At 46.3% G+C, this 21,159-nt stretch overlaps 1 protein-coding gene across 1 annotated transcript in view; it reads right to left on the bottom strand.

Moving 5' to 3' along the window:
• The window catches only part of LOC138249030 (pepsin A-like), a 44,002-nt gene extending 28,928 nt beyond the window's left edge, over window positions 1–15,074 (bottom strand). Inside the window, exons 1-2 of the mRNA XM_069203089.1 lie at window positions 15,000–15,074; window positions 6,881–7,037 (exon numbers count right to left, since the gene is read on the bottom strand). Coding sequence (XP_069059190.1) covers window positions 6,881–7,037; window positions 15,000–15,052 — 210 coding nt within the window. The 5' untranslated portion in view covers window positions 15,053–15,074. The remainder of the gene's footprint in view (window positions 1–6,880; window positions 7,038–14,999) is intronic.
• Between the last annotated feature and the right edge of the window lie 6,085 nt (window positions 15,075–21,159).

Raw genomic sequence — 21,159 nt, 5'->3', positions numbered from 1 at the left:
GATAGGAAAGAACCCTACCAAAGAATTTCTATTTAACATGCTTATTGTAAATGATGAATCCCAAGCAGGCACATCAAATGAGAGGTTAATAGAAGGTTCCCAATCTGACTCAGGCGATCTCCTTGAGGGAGGCAGGGAGGGTTCTGATCAGGATCTGCCCCCTAGCAGGACACCCAGTAATGTTGGTAGTAATGGAGGTTCCCATCACATTAGGGAAGTCTTTATTCCTAGAGGCCAAGTTGCTAGGGTCCAGTCAGTTAGGGACAGATCCCCCTCTGTTGTTTCAAACTTGCCTTCTGTGTCCAAGCATTCCCAACCCACCCACCCTGAGGATAACTTGTTAGAAAGGGAACTCAAAAAGTTGAGGGTTGAAGAGACCAGGCTGAAGCTTAAACAGCAACAGCTGGCCTTAGATAGGGAATCCCTAGACATTGAGAAGGAGAGACAGAGGTTGGGGTTAGGATCCCATGGTGGCAGCAGCAGTATTCCTAATAGTAATCCTGTTAGAGAGCATGATTCCAGGAATCTGCACAAGATAGTCCCCCCTTACAAGGAGGGGGATGACATCAACAAGTGGTTTGCTGCACTTGAGAGGGCCTGTATGGTACAGGGGGTCCCTCAAAGGCAATGGGCTGCTATTTTGTGGTTATCTTTCACTGGAAAGGGTAGGGATAGGCTCCTTACTGTTAGAGAAAGTGATGCTAACAATTTTGCAGTTTTGAAGGATGCACTCTTGGATGGATTTGGATTAACCACTGAACAATACAGGATTAAGTTCAGAGACACCAGAAAAGAGTCCTCACGAGACTGGACAGACTTTGTAGACTGTTCAGTGAAGGCCTTGGAGGGGTGGTTACATGGCAGTAAAGTTTCTGACTATGAAAGCCTGTATAATCTTATTCTGAGAGAGCATATTCTGAATAAATGTATGTCTGACTTGTTACACCAATATCTAGTGGACTCAGATCTGATCTCTCCCCAAGAATTGGGAAAGAAGGCAGACATTTGGGTCAGAACAAGAGTGAACAGAAAAGTTCATACAGGGGGTGACAAGGATGGCAAGAAGAAGGATGGAAAGTCTTCTGATAAGGGTGGGGACAAAAGTAAAACTGAGTCTTCATCAGGCCCACAAAAATCCTCTGGTGGGGTGGTGGGTCCAAATCCTCTTCCAATAATCAACCTAAAAAAGCCTTGGTGTTATTTGTGTAAAGTCAAAGGCCATTGGACAACTGATGCCAGTTGTCCAAAGGAAAACACCAAACCTCCCACTACCACAACCCCTACTGCAAATTCTAGTACCCCTAGTAATAGCAGTGGTGGTGGGAGCAAACCTACAAATAGCCAATCCAAGGGAGTAGCTGGGCTCACTATTAGTAATGTAGTTGGGGTTGGTCTTGTTAGGGAGACCACAGAGGCTGTGTTAGTCTCTGAAGGTGCCATTGATTTGGCCACCTTGGTTGCTTGTCCCCTTAATACGGATAAGTACAAGCAACTTCCCCTAATAAATGGTGTTGAGGTTCAGGCCTACAGGGACACAGGTGCCAGTGTTACCATGGTAATAGAGAAACTGGTCCACCCTGAACAACACCTACTTGGTCAGCAGTACCAAGTGACAGACGCTCAGAACAACAGTCTTAGCCACCCCATGGCTGTTGTGAATCTCAACTGGGGGGGGGGGTTACTGGTCCAAAGAAAGTTGTGGTTGCCTCAGATTTACCTGTAGACTGTCTACTAGGGAACGATTTAGAGACATCAGCATGGGCAGAAGTGGAGTTGGATGCTCATGCAGCAATGCTGGGCATTCCTAGGCATATTTTTGTTCTGACAAGGGCTCAGGCCAAAAAGCAAAAAGGACAGGGTAACTTGGATCCTGGAACAATGGACCAAGTGCTCCCTAAAGCTAGCGGTAGCAAGGGTAAATCCCTACCCACTATCCCTCCCTCTACAGATGATTCTCCTTCTGAGGAAGAAGAATTTCCTCCCTGTGCAGAACCTTCACCAGATGAGCTGGCAGCAGACACTGCTGAGCTTTTGGGTGGAGGGGGGCCTGCCAGGGAAGAGGTGAGTGTGGTACAGCAAACCTGTCCCACATTAGAGGGTCTCAGACAGCAAGCTGTCAAGCAGCAAAATGGGGATGTCAGTGACTCACATAGAGTTTACTGGGAGGACAAACTCTTGTACACCGATGCATTTGTACAGATTTTATGGATATTGATTTCCTAATTGCGATTCTCTGTGAATCACAATTAGGAACTCGCCATCCCTAATGTATGAAACTCTTTGAGTTTCCTCTAGTGACTCATAGTGGTCGCAAATCGACCTACCTCATAAATATTAATGGGTTAGGTTGCAGTTTGCAACCCATTAGGCAGCTCAGCCTTCACAGGGATGGTGGCCTGCAGACCACCATGTCTGTGATTGTTTTTAAAAAGCATTTTTTTTAATACAGCTCGTTTTCCTTGAAGGAAAATGGCATGCTTTGAAAAAATAAAAATGAAACTTTGAAGTTTCATTTTTTAAAAGTAGAACATGGTCTGAAGGACCACTGCCCTCTCTAAAAAAATATTATTATTTGCATTCTCAAAGTAAAAAGGGCCCTTTGGGGGCCCCATGCCATTTGCAACTTGGAGGCCACCTCCTTCAACAAGTCAGTAAAATATTAATGTTTTTAATTCATTCACAAAACATGTATAAATCCCATTCACATTCAGTATTTGGTAGGGACGCCCTAAACACACCCCTTCCGAATAGCGACTCAGAAACATTAATTGCGATTCAGTGACGTGTTACTGAATCACAATTTGTGTTTTGTACATATTTAAAAACATTTTTGCAGTGTTTCTGACCACAGAAATCGTCCACAAATATGGTCCTTTGTTCCAAAAACAAAGAAGTTTTTTCATTGTTCTGTACTTGACACTGCTGTGGCTGCCCTCAGCTAGGATCACACCTTCATTCGTCAGGTTTCGGTTCAGAAGGGGTGAAGCAGAAACCAGCCATGTGGAATCGAAGCCTGCCCCGGTGTACAAATGATGGAGCCCAGAGCGCACGAAAGAGCCAATCACCTTCAGGCAGCACTGCAACTGACCAGAGCGGCCTGGCTCCGGCATGTAGGTACCCCCCATGGTATTCCCTTTGGAGTGAGTGTGACTACAAGGGAAACCCCCTCCCCGGCACTAGCCAGACCAGAGGCAAATCGCCCCCTACCACTTGACCTACCCCACCGTGAACTACCCGTTCAGGTAGGCCATACATTATTCACTTTGAGCACCCCACTTACTGCGTGTGCTCCGACCCTGACGAATGCCCCTGACCTACCAGCACCGAGTGAGGGCAGAAACATGTTGGTCATCCGCTTTTCTTTTTAGACTCCAAGAGACATTACTCTCTAACGAGCCTCTCCCCCTTGTTTTTAGTCTTACCAGCACGCACCTTCATTAAAACTAGCAGTAGCTATTGGTGACATGCTTGGTAATTTTATTATTCACCCCATCTGGATCTATGTAACTATCCAGTCAGTTTAATTTCAGTACTCCCTCTGGTTCTTTTAACCAAGCGGTTGAGTCCGCCCAAGTAGTACCATCTTACTTGGGTGGGGCTAGGTGGTCATATGATGAAGCATGACACTATTATGTGTGTGAGACCACCTAGTCCGTAAGGGAAATTCCCCCTCCGCCTGTAGGACAACAAAGCACCCCCCTGCTTGGACACTGTCCAACCATGACTCCCCTGCCTTAGGATCCAAAGCGACCTAACTGATACTGGACACTGATAAAAGACTGACCTAGTCTTACCTTCAGTTCCTACTGCCCCACACCTTTAGTGATTATACAGCACTGCAACTGGAACCACAGCCGAGCGCACGCTACTGGGGGCGGGCACTGTGGGTCATGTAATGACGTCAGTAGACACATCATGCAGACTGTGTACTGCAGTATCAGGTCCAGCCCGTGGCCACCAATGGCTGCTCCACCTGGACTGTGTTGGAGTGGAGTCCTTGAATTGGAAATCAGCAGTTATCAGCGATGGCTCTCAGCCTTCCAAAGGGTATTGTGGGTATTTGTACAGCCTTATAGCGCATTGCCCAGCGTTATACCTGTTGTTAAAGACCCTTAAATTGAGTGAACTGCCCAAACCTCAGGCGAGGACCTACAAAAAGGGACAGAACCTTTAACAACCGGTATAGCCAGAGACTGACGGGCTATAAAGCCATTATAACAATCCTCCTACTGAGGACTGACTACGTGAAGACAAAAATAAGCCTTTATAAGCCCAAAGCCACTCCATTGTCCCCAGGGGAGCTCTCAACATTTCAGTGTTCTAATACAGGGTAGAGGTGGGCAAGCAAAGAACTTAACAAGGGTCTGTGCACGTTCCAAGAGCCCAAGCACAAGTAGAGACTTGAAAATATTCGGCTTGTAACTCATGCAACTAAAATCACGTAAAAACATGATGAAATCTCTCCAAAATTCAAACTACATTTCTTAAACCTTAGTACTTTAGATTATATCACTCGAGCGTGAGTGATTTGGTAAAAGTGATGGTTTTTAAATGTGAAAGGAAAAACATTAATGTGCCCCTCCTGGCTACTATGCCACTACGGCACAAGCAGGTGCGGTGGGTAAGGTAAAGAATGCCAGCTCACTGTCCTCACCTTTCAAGTGCCAAGAAACTTTAAAATATGAAAAAAAGTTACTATTTAGCACTCTGCAGAACTTGCACTATAATAAGGCAAGTTGTTATCAACTGCTGAGAGAAAGGGAGAACAAAAAAAGTTTAATTCCCTTTGCCTTTGAGACCTCTGAAGAGCAGAGTTCAAAGTAAATGACTTCAACAACAGTAATGGAGTGTAGGAAGGTGGATGATTAGTAGCTGTAGGTAGGCAACTTCAGCTAGTAATAATGCCACAATCACTAATAAGGTCCAGCCAAGTCTCATTCCATCATCCTTGCTCAACCCTTGGTAGCTTGGCAATGAGCAGTCAGACTTAACTCAGGAGACAGGTAATTGTAAAGCATCTAAGATCACCAAAACAGTGAATAAGTAAAAGGCACAACCCAAAAAAAGTCAACACCAATTTAGAAAATAGAGAATACGTTTATTTTAAAAAAGACACCAAAATGACAAAATTCCAATGAATGAAATAGTCGTGCTGGAATGGGACAATGTCAACATTTTCGGCTGACTGCAGTGGGGCCAGGGCGGACAGGGGAAGCGGTAGGTCCCGGTCAAGATTTTACCTGTGCACTTAGTCACTGTTATGAAGCTTTTCCTCTTGTCGTGCAGAGATCAGGTCCTCAGATCTGGATTTCGATTAGACATTTCTCTTCTTTTTATTACAAGGCACCCCACCTTTGGGCCACCTAGGGCAGTTCTTAGAGGAGATACATGTAATAAAAAGGTAGTTTTGGACTTTGGAGGTACTTTTAACTCCAAAATTGAATGTGGACATAGTTTTATTTTTGCCTTCAAAACAATAGACACGACAGCAGTGCAGACTTAAGTGCATTAAGTCCCCTGGGTCTTTAAACCTCCCTGCCCTATTATATACTAGAGACTTACAGTAGAGTGTCTTGGCCAATTGTAATTATACCATATACCTTTAGGCACTGTCACTGGGCCTTGTTAGCAGTCTTGGGCACTTTCAGAGTCAGTAACCACCAGTATCACTCAAACAAATGGGGGGTGAACAGAGCAAAAACGATGACTTTCCTACATGGAGTTTTATCCTTGACACCATGTTGGTGCAGTGCTCCTGCCAAAGACGCGCTGTGTGGGTGTTGCAGAGTGACCGCTCTAGTACAATTACAGGGATTTTAAAAAACGTGCCCTCTATTAGTCCCCAGGGTTTATGTTTACAAAAATACAGCTCTGTAGATGACTTCTCACCTAGGCCCAGGATGCTAGCTTCAGAGGGGCACCCTGGGACTTCTGCTTTTAATTATCTATTTTTACTTCACCACACTGGCACATGTTTGGAATTTCCAGTCGCTGCGTACTTGATCTCGCTGTCCCTTCACTTAATCTTTCCTTCGTTTCCTTTGCCCTATTTCTGTTGCTTCCCTTTGCTGACCATTCACCTCTGATTTAGCACCTGAACAGGTGATTCAGGTGAGTGGGAGAAAGGGACCTGACCTGTGACACAGAATGCCCCACCAAACTTGCAACACTTTAATATTGCCCATGCCGCAATTTGAACACAGGACAGCCCTGCATGTAATCGCCCAGTACTCGGTGTACCATACCAGATGCCACACACTGGCACAGTCCAAAGATAAGTATGAGGGAAGCAACTGCAGCAAGGTGTGCACATGCTGTGGCATTTATTTTATTGCTGGACACCATGCTGCTGTACTAATAAACAATAGGGCAGACAGCACCACCTTTTGGTGGACTCTTGTAAATAACTGCTAAAGTCAGGAAATAACTAATGGAACTGAGCTCCTGCTAACACCGGTACAAATTAAGGACTGTCAGGAAGGCCTCAACTGCCCTGCACTGACCTAAGACCTACAAGTAAGCTTCTGAAGCAAAGACCATTGGGGTAGGGGGCTGAGGCTGCATGTTTGTCTATGGTTCTCTAATCATATATTCAATGTTTGCACAGTTAACCTCTACTGTTTCCATAAGGCCTTTTGGTAGGCCTGCTTTTATTATGCATAAAATAAATAACTAGATTTAACAACTTCTTCAATCAATAGAGCACCATCACCTCCATCTGTTGCCCCTGTGCCAACACCATTAGAAGATAGACACAAAATTGGAGTCACAGGTTATTGTGACCACTTCCAGGAGTTAACTCACACCATTCCCTCAGAGTTGCACACACAGCATTACCCATCATGCACTGTGGTCCTCGTTTCTGCTGGAAGGTACTCACGTCCATGTAGTTTGTCATTGGCTCACTGGACACCTGTGCAGCCAGGATAGCAGAGTACTTGCTAGCTGGATTAATCGTGTGCTTCTTCAGGAAGTCACCCAGCTTGCCTTGTTCCCTGAGGCTCTCCCTCAGAGACTTTTTTTTCTGAAGAGTGACCCTGAAGGAGAGAGTAAAAGAGAAAGGTAAGAGGCAAAGGGAAGGAGGAAAGAGTACAGATAGGAGAATAACAGCACGAAATGGAGGAGGGAAACAGGAGTATGGGGGAGAAAGTCAAAATGTGAGATGGAAAGTGGAACAGAAAGGCAAACTGGGTTACATAGACTGGAACATGCAGACAAATACAAAGAACAAGAAAAAACAGACAAAAATGTTGCATGCGAGAAAGGTGCTGATACTTAGAGAGAGAACTTTTGAATTTGTGTGCAGTAAAGAAGAATATATTGGTGGAGAGACATAGACAAGGAAGACAGAAAGAGAGGGGAGAGCTAGAAACCAGGGAGAGGCAAGCCAAGAAGGAGACAGAGATAGGTGGAAATAATAGGACTCAAGATTGACAAACAGGGAAAACACATACAAAAAGAGAGATGCAGAGAGGAAGAGAGAGCGAGAATGTGTGTGAGAGTCAGACAACATCCAAACATAGAGGCAGAACAAGAGAAAGAGAGAGAGTGAGCGACAGTGATAGGCAGAAAGACTGAAACAAACAGCCACACATAGGGAGGAGAAGAGCGAGAAAAGTAGGGAGTGTGTGATAGACTCAAAGAGAAGCAAAAAGAGACACAGACAAACAAGCAATGGAGAGGGGGCGATGAAGCAAGAGACGTAGAGACAGAAAGAAAACGCTAGAGAAAAAAGAGCAGTAATAATCAGGCCGTGGTGCTGGACCACTTGGAGTGGGGTGCTGCCACCAATGTGGGGTCACTGAAGTCAATCCAAGCATCACACTAAGAACGAGTGTAACACATGAGCCATGCCCATTCTGCAGAAGAGTGGTGAGGGTGTGGTGTATAACAGTTAGGGTGGTGTGGAGCACACAGTCACCCATGTATTACTGAAGTACTGTGTAGTAACACACAATCAGTTTTACCAATATATACTATACATCACACAAACAACAATATCTATCACTGAGTAAACGGTTTTGATTTGCATTGATCCCCCTATACTAAAGAATCACAAAAAAATCCATCATACTAAAGAATTACAAAAAAGTGCCTAACGTGTGCTTGCCTAACCTCTGATATAATTTCAATAATCTGTACAGTTCGTTTACAGGTATTTAATGTGTTAGAAACAAATTGATATCCCACAGCCTTTCCTTTATTGCTCCCTGTACCCCAACATCGTTACATAGTTCACTTTACAACATACTCTCACTTTAGAGTCAGAGAAATTTAACTATCAATTTCCATGTTAAAAAGATAAGCAGCAACTTGACAGAAGACGCTGCCTGACATTCGAACTCTGTCTTTGAACAGACAATAGATGTGACAAGATGAAAACAAAATGTAAAGGCATCTTTATCGCTCATTCACCTCCTGAACTCCAGCATGATTATTTTGGGGTGCTGCAGCATTCCCCACACTGAATTTGAGTGTCTTTCACGGGACTCTGTAGAGCACCTTCTGGGCCCGACCACTACCTGCACTACGAGCCAGGCTTGTACACAGCCGCCACATCAGCATCTCTTCCCCCAGGACATGGATCTTTTAATGTCATGTGACTTGTGAATGACAAAACCATTGTAGTTCCTGATGGACTCGATAGAACTGTGACCTTTGTGTTAGAGTGTGATGAAGTGATTGCAGAATATACTGCGGAGTTCACAGATACACGGAGATGAATAAAGACATGTAATACCCAGCTCCGTGTGTGGTGTTGTCATTGGCCGGTAGGCGGGCTGACAAGCTGCTAGAGACGTCCTACAGGCACTTTACATCTATGGATCATGCAGCATCTCGAGGACCCTGAAGGCAGGTCTAGCCACTTCATGGCACGCAGGGTCCCAAAACAACTTCCATTCGTACTCAACGGTACAATAGCAGGACTCTTGGGGCTCAGTGTATGCGGTGTTGATCCCCCTGAATGTGGATCACAGCAGAGCCCTGGATACCAGATAAAGGAGGTACCTCTACTGAGCTCACACACAAGAGGAAACCCCAAAAAACAGGAAGGGGGGATACATCACGATTGCAGTGGAGACCTTGAAATGGTAGATGAACCAGATACTCTCTGGGGTGATTGGATGCCGGGGGTGGTGCAGGGTGATGGAGACCTAGAATTATGTAATGGCAAACATAAGGGTAAGGATGGCAAAGGTCTGGCCTGACCTCATACAGACCAGCAACATGGGGGTTCATATCTGAAGACAAGTGGGTAGATGGCACACTAGAGGAGAAGGCAAGCTGGAAGATAGCTCACTAGGGGAGAACGCAAGATTGAAGATGGCACACTGGGCGAGAGGGCAGCTGGTATATGGTACACTGGGGGAGTAGGAAAGCTGGAAGATGGCACACTAGGGGAGAAGGCAAGATGGAATATGGCAGACTAGGGGAGAAGGCAACCTGGAACTTGGCACACTAGGGTAGAAGGCAACCTGGAAAAGGGCACACTAGAGGAGAAGGCAAGCTGGAAGATGACACTGGTGGAGAAGGCAAGCTGGAAGATGGCACACTAGGGGATAAGGCAAGCTGAAAAATGGCACCCTAGGGGAGAAGACAGCCTGGAAAATGGCACACTAGGGCAGAAGGCAGTTTGTAAGATGACACACTATGTGAGAAGGGAAGCTGAAAGATGGCTCGCTGGGGGAGAAGGCAGCCTGGAAAATGGCACACTAGTGGAGAAGGCAATCTGGAAGGTGACACACTAGGGGAGAGTGCAAGCTAGAAGATGACACACTATATGAGAAGGGAAGCTGGAAGATGGCTCGCTAGGAAAGAAGATGAAATCAGAGTTTCTCTCTTTGAGGTACTTATAACTGGGTGGTGTGGTCTGCTGAAATCCCTCCTCTTTTCCCACAGTACACTGAGAGGGATTGATTGGAGTGTGAACCTGTGTTTACATTGAAAACAGCTTTAAAATGAACATGCGTGTTACACAAGGGGCTAGTGATTAATTTGTGAAAGAAAGAGTGTCAGTGCTCAAAGGTCTGTGCAGATGTCTGCGGCCGGTGCACATAAACGTTGGCCCTACATATACCAGAGCTGGTTATTTTAAGACCACCTCATACCACTTTAATTCACTAATGAGACATCCCTTGCCCCCTTTTCTCCTTCTTGCAGGTTCCTACTTTCTCTCTTTGTGACGGGTTTCTATCTTTCTCTTCCTCTTCCTGTGTTTTCCCGATCAGTGTGTTTTCCCTCTCTTGATCTCAGTAAATATCTGATGTGGGGAAATAAGTGTCAGTGGCACCAGGGCTTTCAGTGTGCCAGGTCTGTCTGGGACTCAGACCCAGCAGTACTTCCAAATAAACATTGAAGCGGGTCCCTTTGGAGCCCTGCATTCACACCCGTTGCTTCACAGGGAAAAACAATGATCAATTTCTGAGCTATGAATGTAAAAATGGTAAAATAATCCATGGCATTCCTGTTCACATTTCACATCCTTCACTCAATCTTGCATTTCCTAGGCATGTTTACTTTTCTCAGGATGTTGTGAGTGCAGCATATCACTCTTGTGTAGTGCAAAGTGTGAACTGAGCCGCCTCCAGGTGTTTATAAAGGGCCATGATTGAGAGCTCTGGATCTCAGGCAAAAGGTGGTGCAAGTTCTTCTCAGTGCAGTCAGTGGGCCACAATGGTGTTCAGAAAACATGACCATCAATCCCTGACCCTCTGCAGAGTGCACAGATCAATGGTTACATATACCAGTTGCAGTTGTGAGACAAATCTGCCTGAAGGAAGTACACAGGTGGCAAAATACTGGAAAAGCTAAATTTAAATGAAATGCAGGGCGGACCGGTGAGTGTGTGCGTTGTGTGTTTGTAGGTGGTGAAGTGGAGGAGAGGCGAGGAAGTTCATGCAAGACAGAGTAAAAACAGAGTGCTGAAGAGGGAAGAGATGAGATGTGAGATCGGCAGATGAAGGATTTCAGAAAGATGTGGAGAGAAAAAGGGCGTCCACGTCTAACACAGACTGCTGAGGAAGGCGTTGTGAAGGGACCAATAGGGGTGACTGAGACTCTGAAGATCACTACCCATTCCCAAGACCCTAGTAACGTGTAATTCACAGGCTCATCATTTTAGAAATGAAACCATTTCGACATTATTTCATTTACAACAACATCATTGTTGTTACTCCTTCATCCCCAACAGCTAACAACCACTGGCAAAGCCAAAACTCCTGCCTTGTTTTAAGTGGGTGTCATTTAGGTTATACATCTGGATGCAATAACAGAAAGCTCAGAAAGGCATCAAAATACTGGTTGGTGGCACTCCAAGGGAAGCCCTGAATTTTAGTTGACATTTTTATTTACACAAGTCACGCCCCTTCTAGGGATCCCCCCCTTTTAAAAAAAATCCACTTAAAGGCCTAGGTGGCCCCAACCACAACTATCGGCTCAAATTAAGCACTGCCAGGGATTGTTACTAAGCCGCCTGAGTGTGAGCAAACACAGCACTGGGCGGGTTATCAGTTGACACCAGGATCACGTGCAAAAGTCCGGTTTCCAGGCACTAGTTCCTGCAGAGGCTAGTGGCCACGCACTGGCCAGGAGCCATAGACTGGTGTCTTCTAGCCCACGACATGGGACCAGGAAGCCCTGGACTATCTCTGTTCTCATCTGCCACCAGAGAGGCTGGATAACAATCCTGAAGTCTAGAAAATATTTAAAAAGTATTACTTCATTACTCCAGAAAACATTATCTTTTCTGCAGTTTCAGAGAGCTCATCCTTGACCCGAGGGCATTGCAGCTCCAGATTACATTGCACAACGTCAGATTGTGTTTTTTGGTTTTGGAACGGGCAAATTAAGGACCTGATTCAGATCTCGTGGACGGAATACTTCGTTACAAACGTGACAGATATCCCATCCGCTGCATTACAATGTCCATAGGATATAATGGGATCCTAATATCGCTGGCAGGATATCTGTCACGCTTCTGATAGAGTATCCCTTCCGCCAAGATCTAAATCAGGTCCGAAGTGATCTGCCCAGAAAACAAGGAAATTGAAACAACACCAGGACCCAAACTCAAGGCCCCAGTTTCCAAGCCGACAGCTCCTACCAGTAGCCAGGGGTGTGGAGGTACCACGATCCTTCCATATCTCTGGGCGCCACAGACACGGCTCGGAATTTGTGTTTAGGTTTGTTTGTGTGTGAGAGAGACAGAAAGGGAGAGGGAGAGAGGGAAGAGAAGCAGAGAGGAGAGAGAGGCAGCAGGAGAGGGAGACAAAGGAAGAGAGGGCAAAGAAGGGGGGCCATGGTGTTGTGTACACCGTGTGTGAGAGAGAGAGAAAGGGAGAGGGAGAGAGAGAGAGGGAAGAGAAGCAGAGAGGAGAGAGAGGCAGCAGGAGAGGGAGACAAAGGAAGAGAGGGCAAAGAAGGGGGGAACCAGGGTGTTATGTGTGTGAGAGAGACAGAGAAAGTGGGAGAGAGACAGAGAGAGAGTGTAAGAGGGAGAATAGAAAAAGAGAGAGAGAGTGGAAGAGGGAGGAGACAGAATGGGAGAGAGAGGGAGAGAGAGAGGCAGCAGGAGAGGGAGGCAAAGGGAGAGGGAGAAAAGAAGAGGGGGGGGTCATGGCTTTATGTACACCATGTGTGTCAGAGACAGAGAAAGTGGGAGAGAGACACACAAAGAGTGTAAGAGGGACGGAGAGGGGGAAGAGAAACAGAGACAGAGAGGTAGAGAGAGAGTGGAACATGGTGGGAGACAGAGTATGGGGAGAGACAGAGAGGGAAAAGGGAAGAGGGAGAGAGGGCAAAGAAAGCGGGGAGCCAAGTGTTGCGTAAGTGTTGCGTAGACTGTGTGTGAGAGAGAGAGAAAGTGGGAGAGAGAGAGACAGAGAGAGAGGGAGTGGAAGAGGGTGAGAGACAGAGTATGGGGAAGAGGAAGAGAGGGAAAAAGGAAGAGGGAGAGAGACAGAGAGAGAGAGCAAGCGAGAGGGCAGGAAAGAGAGAGAGAGAGAGATGGCAGGAAAGAGAGCGAGAGAGAGGGCAGGAGAGGGAGACAAAGGAAGAGGGAGTAAAGAAGAGAGAGGGGGTCATGGCGTTGTGTACATTGTGTGAGAGAGACAGAGAAAGTGAGAGGGAGAAAGAGGTGCAGAACGAGAGCAGAAGAGGATGAGAGGGGGAAAGGAAGAAGAGAGGGACAGAGACATCAGTAGAGGGAGGCAAAGCAAGAGGAAGACTGAGTGCGACAGTGAGAGAACAGAAGAGGAGGGAGAGAGAAGGGGTTTGTGGTGTTCAGTTTACCATGTGTGAGAGAGACGGAGAACGAGAGAGGGAGAGAGAGGAAATCAAAACATAGAGAGAGAGAAGAGAGGAGAGAGAGGATGGGGAGACAGAGAGAGACAAGAAGGGGGAGGGGGAGAGAGAGAGGAAGGCAGAGACAGAGCGTGAGAGAGGGGGAGTGAGGAGAGTACAAGTGGGCAAGAGAAGGAGAGAGAGGGGAGCATGGCCTTCAGAACCTTGGCCAAGATTTACGAGCCCCCAGCGCCTCCTTGCCCCACTGCAGCGACATTTTTTACGCTAATGTGGCCCAACGAGACTAAAATCTCGGCACCAGATTTACAGAGTTGGTGCAATGCATCCACTTTTTAATCCTTACATCAAAATATACCTGCACCAGGCATAATGTATTCGAGGGGGGGTTACCCTGTTAGGGGGGGCCCAAACAATGGCGCAAACAAATCTAAAAGATTTCTTTGCACCATTTCTTTTAGCATTTCTAATGACTGCTCAAAACAGGTGTTAAAAGGGGGCACGCCATTATTTATAATGAGACCCTATGTCCTGTTCAGAGTTAGCACCAAAATGTTGGCGCTAACCCCGAACAGTACAACAAATGCCCCCCATCCGTCGCCATGCTGCGTCGTCATGGGGGGCGCTAGGGGTGCAAGGAAAGTGGTGCTTCTCACTTTTCCTAAATCTGCCCCACTGTGTGCCAGCCTGTGTGTGACCGTTTGGAAACCATTGCTGTGGCTCGAGGCTGGAAGCGTGCGGGCTGCTTTTGGTACTTGGGGCCGGTTTTATAGCAGCGCAGCAGTTTTAAAAGCACTGCAGAGTTCCTTGTATATCCAGCGGTTTTCAGGCAACAATAACAGTGACAGCATAACTCTGGTGATTATTGTACCTGCTGGAGAGAGATCGGGGTGTTGTCTAGTAGCAGGTTTGGCTCACCTAAGGTAGCAGAAAGGGTTAATACGCCTGCTGCAAAGAACGTGTACTGTGCAGATCACAGAACAGTATTTTATGTGCAATGCCCAGCGGGATGCTGCTTTTGTCACAGAGATCATTGTGTTACTGTGCAGTTCATAAGTTACAATCACAATCTAGCACAGTGAGCTATGAGCTGCCACCAAGGAGCTGCAATAAAACTGCAAGGCACAGGCTACAAAGTTATGTTTTTCGAGTCTTTGATTATCCTAATTTAGAAAGGTTTGTTTGATAGAAATAAATTATTAGTAAACTCAACCCTAACGACTGTGTTAGGTTCTGATCCTGATTTTGTGCTTCCCAAGCTCTCCCTTTCCTAATGTAACATTTTCTATAAACTAATGAACTCACCTACGAGTCATTGTCTCTGTATTTAAAGTGCTCCAAGACCCTACGCTGGTAAGTGAGGCGCTATAAAACAAATGGAATGCACATGAGAGAGGGGCTATGGATAGCTGAGGGGCCCTGCTAGAGGGTGATGTTGAGGGAATCATTGAAGAACCCCAATAAAGATTGCTGTATCCTGGTGCTCTGTAACGTCATCATTTACTATGCCGAATACAATCGAATATATAATGACAAATGCGTGTGGAATGTACCCCATTTGCCATTTTCCCAGATGTTCTTGGATGGGCCCGAGCACGCCACGTGTGCCCCCTGCTCCCCGCAGATGACCTGTCATAGGACATCTGGAGCCGGAAGAGGGAATACCAGGTGTTCAGTCACGAATGATGGTAAATACTCACTTGACCAGGGCCTCGGTCGCCGCCACCAGCGCCAGAAGAAGGAACCACCTCATGTTTCTTGTGCTTGGCTCAAGGTCCAGGAGATGAAGGGAGGTGGTGTCAGGGGCTCCTTATATACCATAGCGCCCTGACGTCTCCTCACAGCGCTTACAAAGCCCCAGAGAAGGCAAACAGGGGAGACACACACCCAGCCCCTTTGTCAGGGCCCGCGCCTAGACGCTTATCAGCTCGAAGTTCGTGTGATGCTGAGAAACGCACACTTACCTCTATAGTCCTAGCTCCACGCTCGTGACCTCTGACCTAGGGTGTGCTTGAGTGCACGAAAGACCTCACCTAGTGCTGTGTGTGCACACAGAGAAACCAAACGTGTCATTGGCTGCGGCGGGAGTGCTTTGTGGCGGGACCTCATTCATTCTCACTTTTAGGTTTAAGTAAATCTAGCTGGGTGTCTTGCTAAATCCAGGGAGGATTATCTCTGCTGGGTTCTTTATAATGTGCATTGCTTTGATGTTCGCATGTTTGTCTCACACAAACTCACGTCACTCTCCGGTGCCCAGCCTGGGGGTTATTCACCCTTATCGGCGGATGTGACCCCTCCAGGCCGAAGCATCTTTGAAAGGCCTTTAATGAACCATCCCATTCTGTGGTCCTTCCATGAGCTTCCAGCTTCAGAGACCAGCCCTTCCCAGCGGGCTCTCTGCCCTCCTTGAGGGACCAGGGTGCCAAGGATGTGTCCTGCCCGAGCCCTCACCACGTGTGGAGACCACTCAGGCAGAGGACCAGAACACGGGCCTCACGGGGCAGCACCAGGCCTTTCACGATCCCAGCTCTTCAAGCCGGCCACGAGGTGACCTGGCGCAGGACAAGATATTCATCTGAATGACACGTGTGCCAATCTATGTTCTCATTGGCTGTGCCCTCTCTTGGGCTCCGAGAGCAGTCTGGTGCTTTCATTGTTATTGCCAATGCAGTGTGGCGTGGTCTTCATCTGCCTTGATTTTAGGTGTGTATGTATGTATGCATGCATGTATGTATCCACACACGTATGTATATATATATGGGTGTATGTATGTATGTAAGTGGTAGTTAGGTTTCACTATCCCGGACATTGGGCACTGGAGCCATCTGTAAGGTCAAAGGCAATGATGACGTCAATGAGGTGCTAAAGGGGTAGTTATGCTCCGAGACTGGGTCCACCTCATCTCTTCAGATCTCGGTTGTGAAACTGCTTCCACTTCATCTCTCCGGTTCTGAGACCGGTTCCACGTCATCTTTCAGATTCTGCGTTCTGTGACTGGTTCCACGTCATCTTTTCAGGTCACAGTTCTGAAACTGGTTCCAGGTCATCTCTTCAGGTGTCGCTTCTGAGACCGGTTCCACGTCATCTTTTCAGGTGTCGCTTCTGAGACCGGTTCCACGTCATCTTTCAGATTCTGCATTCTGAGACTGGTTCCACGTCATCTTTCAGATTCTGCGTTCTGAGACGGGTTCCACGTCATCTTTTCAGGTCTCAGTTCTGAGACTGGTTCCAGGTCATCTCTTCTGGTCTTGAACTTCTGACTGATATCACATCACCTTTCAGGATCTGGGTACTGAGACAGTTCCACGCATCTCACAGTTTCTGGGTTCCAAGCCTGGGTCCATGTCATCTCTTCAGGTCTCAGTTCTGAGACTGGTTCCACATAATCGCACTAAGATTGGTACCACATCGTCGCTCAGGTTCTGGTTCAGAGACTGGTTCAGCATCATCTCTTCAGGTCTCAGTACCCACACTGGTTCCTTGCCAACCCTCCAGGTCAGTACCAAGACTGGTTCCATGTCAGCCCTCCAGGTCTGAGTTCTGAGACTGGTTCCACATCAATCTTCAGCTCTCAGTTCTGAATGGTTCCATGTCATCTCTTCAGGTCTCAGTTCTGAGAGTGGTTCCACGTCATCTCTCAGGTTCTGAGACTGGTTCCACCTCATCTCTCAGGTTCTGAGACTGGTTCCACGTCGCATCTCCATGTCTGAGTTCTGAGACTGGTTCCACATCATCTCTTCAGGTCTAGGTTCTGAGACTGGTTAAACATCACCTCTTCAGGTGTGGGTTCTGAGACTGCTTCCATGTCATCTCTCACGTTCTGGGTTCTGAAACTGGTTCTGAGTCATCTCTCCGGGACTGAGTTCTGAGTCTGTTTCCATGTCTACTCGTGAGGTCTCAGTTCTGAGACTGGTTCCACATGCCATCCCTCCAGCTCTGAGTTCTGAGACTTTCTACATCATCTCTCCGAGTGTGAGTTCTGAAACTGGTTCCACACCAAGTACCTGGTATATGCCCAGCATCTCTGTAGGGCACAGCCATCAGCCATTAACACAATCCTCTGCTGTTTTGGTCCACCTGGAGGTATGTGTATGAATAGTGGTGTGATTTTATCATGGCCAAGAGTGTGGATTATGTAGGGTGGTTGTATCTACAGGGAGTATAGAATTATTAGGCAAGTTGTATTTTTGAGGATTAATTTTATTATTGAACAACAACCATGTTCTCAATGAACCCAAAAAACTCATTAATATCAAAACGGAATATTTTTGGAAGTAGTTTTTAGTTTGTTTTTAGTTTTAGCTATGTTAGGGGGATATCTGTGTGTGCAGGTGACTATCACTGTGCATAATTATTAGGCAACTTAACAAAAAAAAATATATACCCATTTCAATTATTTATCATTACCAGTGAAACCAATATAACATCTCAACATTCACAAATATACATTTCTGACATTCAAAAACAAAACAAAAACAAATCAGTGACCAATATAGCCACCTTTCTTTGCAAGGACACTCAAAAGCCTGCCATCCATGGATTCAGTCAGTGTTTTGATCTGTTCACCATCAACATTGCGTGCAGCAGCAACCACAGCCTCCCAGACACTGTTCAGAGAGGTGTACTGTTTTCCCTCCTTGTAAATCTCACATTTGATGATGGACCACAGGTTCTCAATGGGGTTCAGATCAGGTGAACAAGGAGGCCATGTCATTAGATTTCCTTTTTTATACCCTTTCTTGCCAGCCACGCTGTGGAGTACTTGGACGCGTGTGATGGAGCATTGTCCTGCATGAAAATCATGTTTTTCTTGAAGGATGCAGACTTCTTCCTGTACCACTGCTTGAAGAAGGTGTCTTCCAGGAACTGGCAGTAGGACTGGGAGTTGAGCTTGACTCCATCCTCAACCCGAAAAGGCCCCACAAGCTCATCTTTGATGATACCAGCCCAAACCAGTACTCCACCTCCACCTTGCTGGCGTCTGAGTCGGACTGGAGCTCTCTGCCCTTTACCAATCCAGCCACGGGCCCATCCATCTGACCCATCAAGACTCACTCTCATTTCATCAGTCCATAAAACCTTAGAAAAATCAGTCTTGAGATATTTCTTGGCCCAGTCTTGACGTTTCAGCTTGTGTGTCTTGTTCAGTGGTGGTCGTCTTTCAGCCTGTCTTACCTTGGCCATGTCTCTGAGTATTGCACACCTTGTGCTTTTGGGCACTCCAGTGATGTTGCAGCTCTGAAATATGGCCAAACTGGTGGCAAGTGGCATCGTGGCAGCTGCACGCTTGACTTTTCTCAGTTCATGGGCAGTTATTTTGCGCCTTGGTTTTCCCACACGCTTCTTGCGACCCTGTTGACTATTTTGAATGAAACGCTTGATTGTTCGATGATCACGCTTCAGAAGCTTTGCAATTTTAAGAGTGCTGCATCCCTCTGCAAGATATCTCACTATTTTTGACTTTTCTGAGCCTGTCAAGTCCTTCTTTTGACCCATTTTGCCAAAGGAAAGGAAGTTGCCTAATAATTATGCACACCTGATATAGGGTGTTGATGTCATTAGACCACACCCCTTCTCATTACAGAGATGCACATCACCTAATATGCTTAATTGGTAGTAGGCTTTCGAGCCTATACAGCTTGGAGTAAGACAACATGCATAAAGAGGATGATGTGGTCAAAATACTCATTTGCCTAATAATTCTGCACTCCCTGTAGTGTGATTGGAGTGTCCCTTGTGTGCAGTGTGGTCTTGTAAACAGGTGCCTACTGCATCCTGGTGGTGATCCATACACACGTCACGATTGATGGTTGGTCTGCGATGCTTCATAGTTGACTCAATGAGAGACTTCGTGTTGCCTTCCATGTTTGAGCTTAAGACGTGAACTCATGTGCTTGAGGCTTCTTGGTGTGTGATTGTATAGAGTAGGCTTCTTGCTGATGCATGAGATTAGAGAGGGAGCCTGAGGATCTTCTTATCAGAATACATGTTTCTTGCATCAAGACTTGCTCTTTCTTTTCAGTGTACCGCTTGTAGGCTGTGGAAATTGTTAATACTTTTCTGAAGTCTTGGTGATCACTAGTGGCACAGAAAAGATGTGAACTCGAGTTCCAAATTCTGGAGACCTGAACTAAAAAAAAGATTTTACTGAGGGGTGACTGGATGCCTGTGAATGAATCTGACACGCTAGGTTGGGAAGCAGCTGATAAGTGTAGATTTTATGGGTCCTTGACCTGTATTTGTTCATTGTTCAGAAGGGATTTCGGTGGAGAGTGAGTAAGCACTGTAGAGTGTTTAGTGTGTGGTGGTGATATGGATCCTTCGACTAGGTGTGTAGATGTTATTGTACATGTAGATATAGTAATGTCCCTTGATACAAAAGTCAGTTTTGAATGCACTGAAGTCTTTGTGGGGGGAGGGTACAAGGCCTACCTAGAGATGCTCTTTCTAGTCAAACGGGACCAGGATAGGAAGACAGGTTATAATGTTCTGACATGTCAAGGGCAGCATCAATATATATGCGTCCATGCGTTGGGATGTTGACCTAGCACCATAGGCTGAGGTAAGTCTGAGAGTTTCAAGGCGGTCTTGTCACGCAGCTTCATACAAGTGTTATCCTGTGGTAGTTGGACAATACTTGGGGTGTCAAGAGGTCCGCTATGAGTGGGGGTGGCCTCACAGTGTGTGTGTGAAAGGAGGGCTGCTTGATGATATTGATGACTGTTTTCTTTGGTCAACTCAGTAGTTGGCTTGTCCGGAATAGCAGAATATTGATGAGAACGACAGCATTACGAGAGATACCTGCAATGCTCGGACCCCTACTTATCACTCTTCCTGGGCATTCTCCATCTCCCCGAGACAAATGTCACTCCTTCGTTGTATTTCCTGTCAATTGCTTTCAGCAGCAGGAAGGCTATCTTGAATATTGATATAATTTCTCTTGCGAGGGTTTGTCTGCTTTCGATCTCTATTTTCAAAGTTCCTCTGTTAGAAGAATACATCCCTGAAATGATCTCATGTCCACAAATGCATCACAAACGGGGACATATATATATATCTCGGAAGAGCTGAGGGAGGAATTAATGTCTTCAAAGCCATCCTTGAGAAGAACCTTCTGGTTTGAATCTGACCCGTGGATCCATAGTTGTGAGGCCAGAAGCGAAGAGCAGCTGGTTCAATGTCACCAGTGATGTTGAGTGTGGATAAACGCAGACATGCCCCAGTGACCCCTCGCTCCATCTGCTTTAAGGTAGATATTGACGTGCTTGGCCATAGTGTCCAGATACAGTACTTGGGATCCTTCAGAGGGCCAGGATTGCACCTGTCACAGGTCAGCCACTAGGACTCCTGTTTGTTGCATGTGTTTGATGACTACTGCATGGCCAGTGGTGTCCAGGCTATCTGTGAAACCAGGCACACTTAAACAATAGGCTCATATGTGTACTTTATGTGAAAAGTCTCAATTTTTCACTGCTGAGTAAAAATGCTGCAGTTTCATCAGGACTAAAAACAGCTTTTTCACCAAAACCTAGTGACATTCTCGCTGCTCCTTCAGTGAGTTCTAATGGTTTCTCTAAGACTTTACACAGTCCATCATCAACACCACATGTTTATCCAACCAGTGTAAGGATATTGGTAGATAACATTCTCAAGTGGCTGAAGGAAATGTTGTGGCCCAGACCGGCTTGTACATTTCTCATACAACTACTTGTGCAGTAAAAATCACAAACATCAGACCGGTTCAGGCAACATCTCAAGAGACAGAATCCTACCTGGCGATTTACATTACTGTGGATATTGTTCATGTTTTGCTCACTCACCAGCACTATACCAGAGTAGTCACTGGCCATACTCCGTTTT

This window comes from Pleurodeles waltl, chromosome 8 (genome assembly GCF_031143425.1).
Source record: "Pleurodeles waltl isolate 20211129_DDA chromosome 8, aPleWal1.hap1.20221129, whole genome shotgun sequence".
Taxonomy (NCBI): domain Eukaryota; kingdom Metazoa; phylum Chordata; class Amphibia; order Caudata; family Salamandridae; genus Pleurodeles; species Pleurodeles waltl.
The sequence above is the reverse complement of the archived record's forward strand: the minus strand, read 5'-3'. Positions and strand labels throughout refer to the sequence as shown.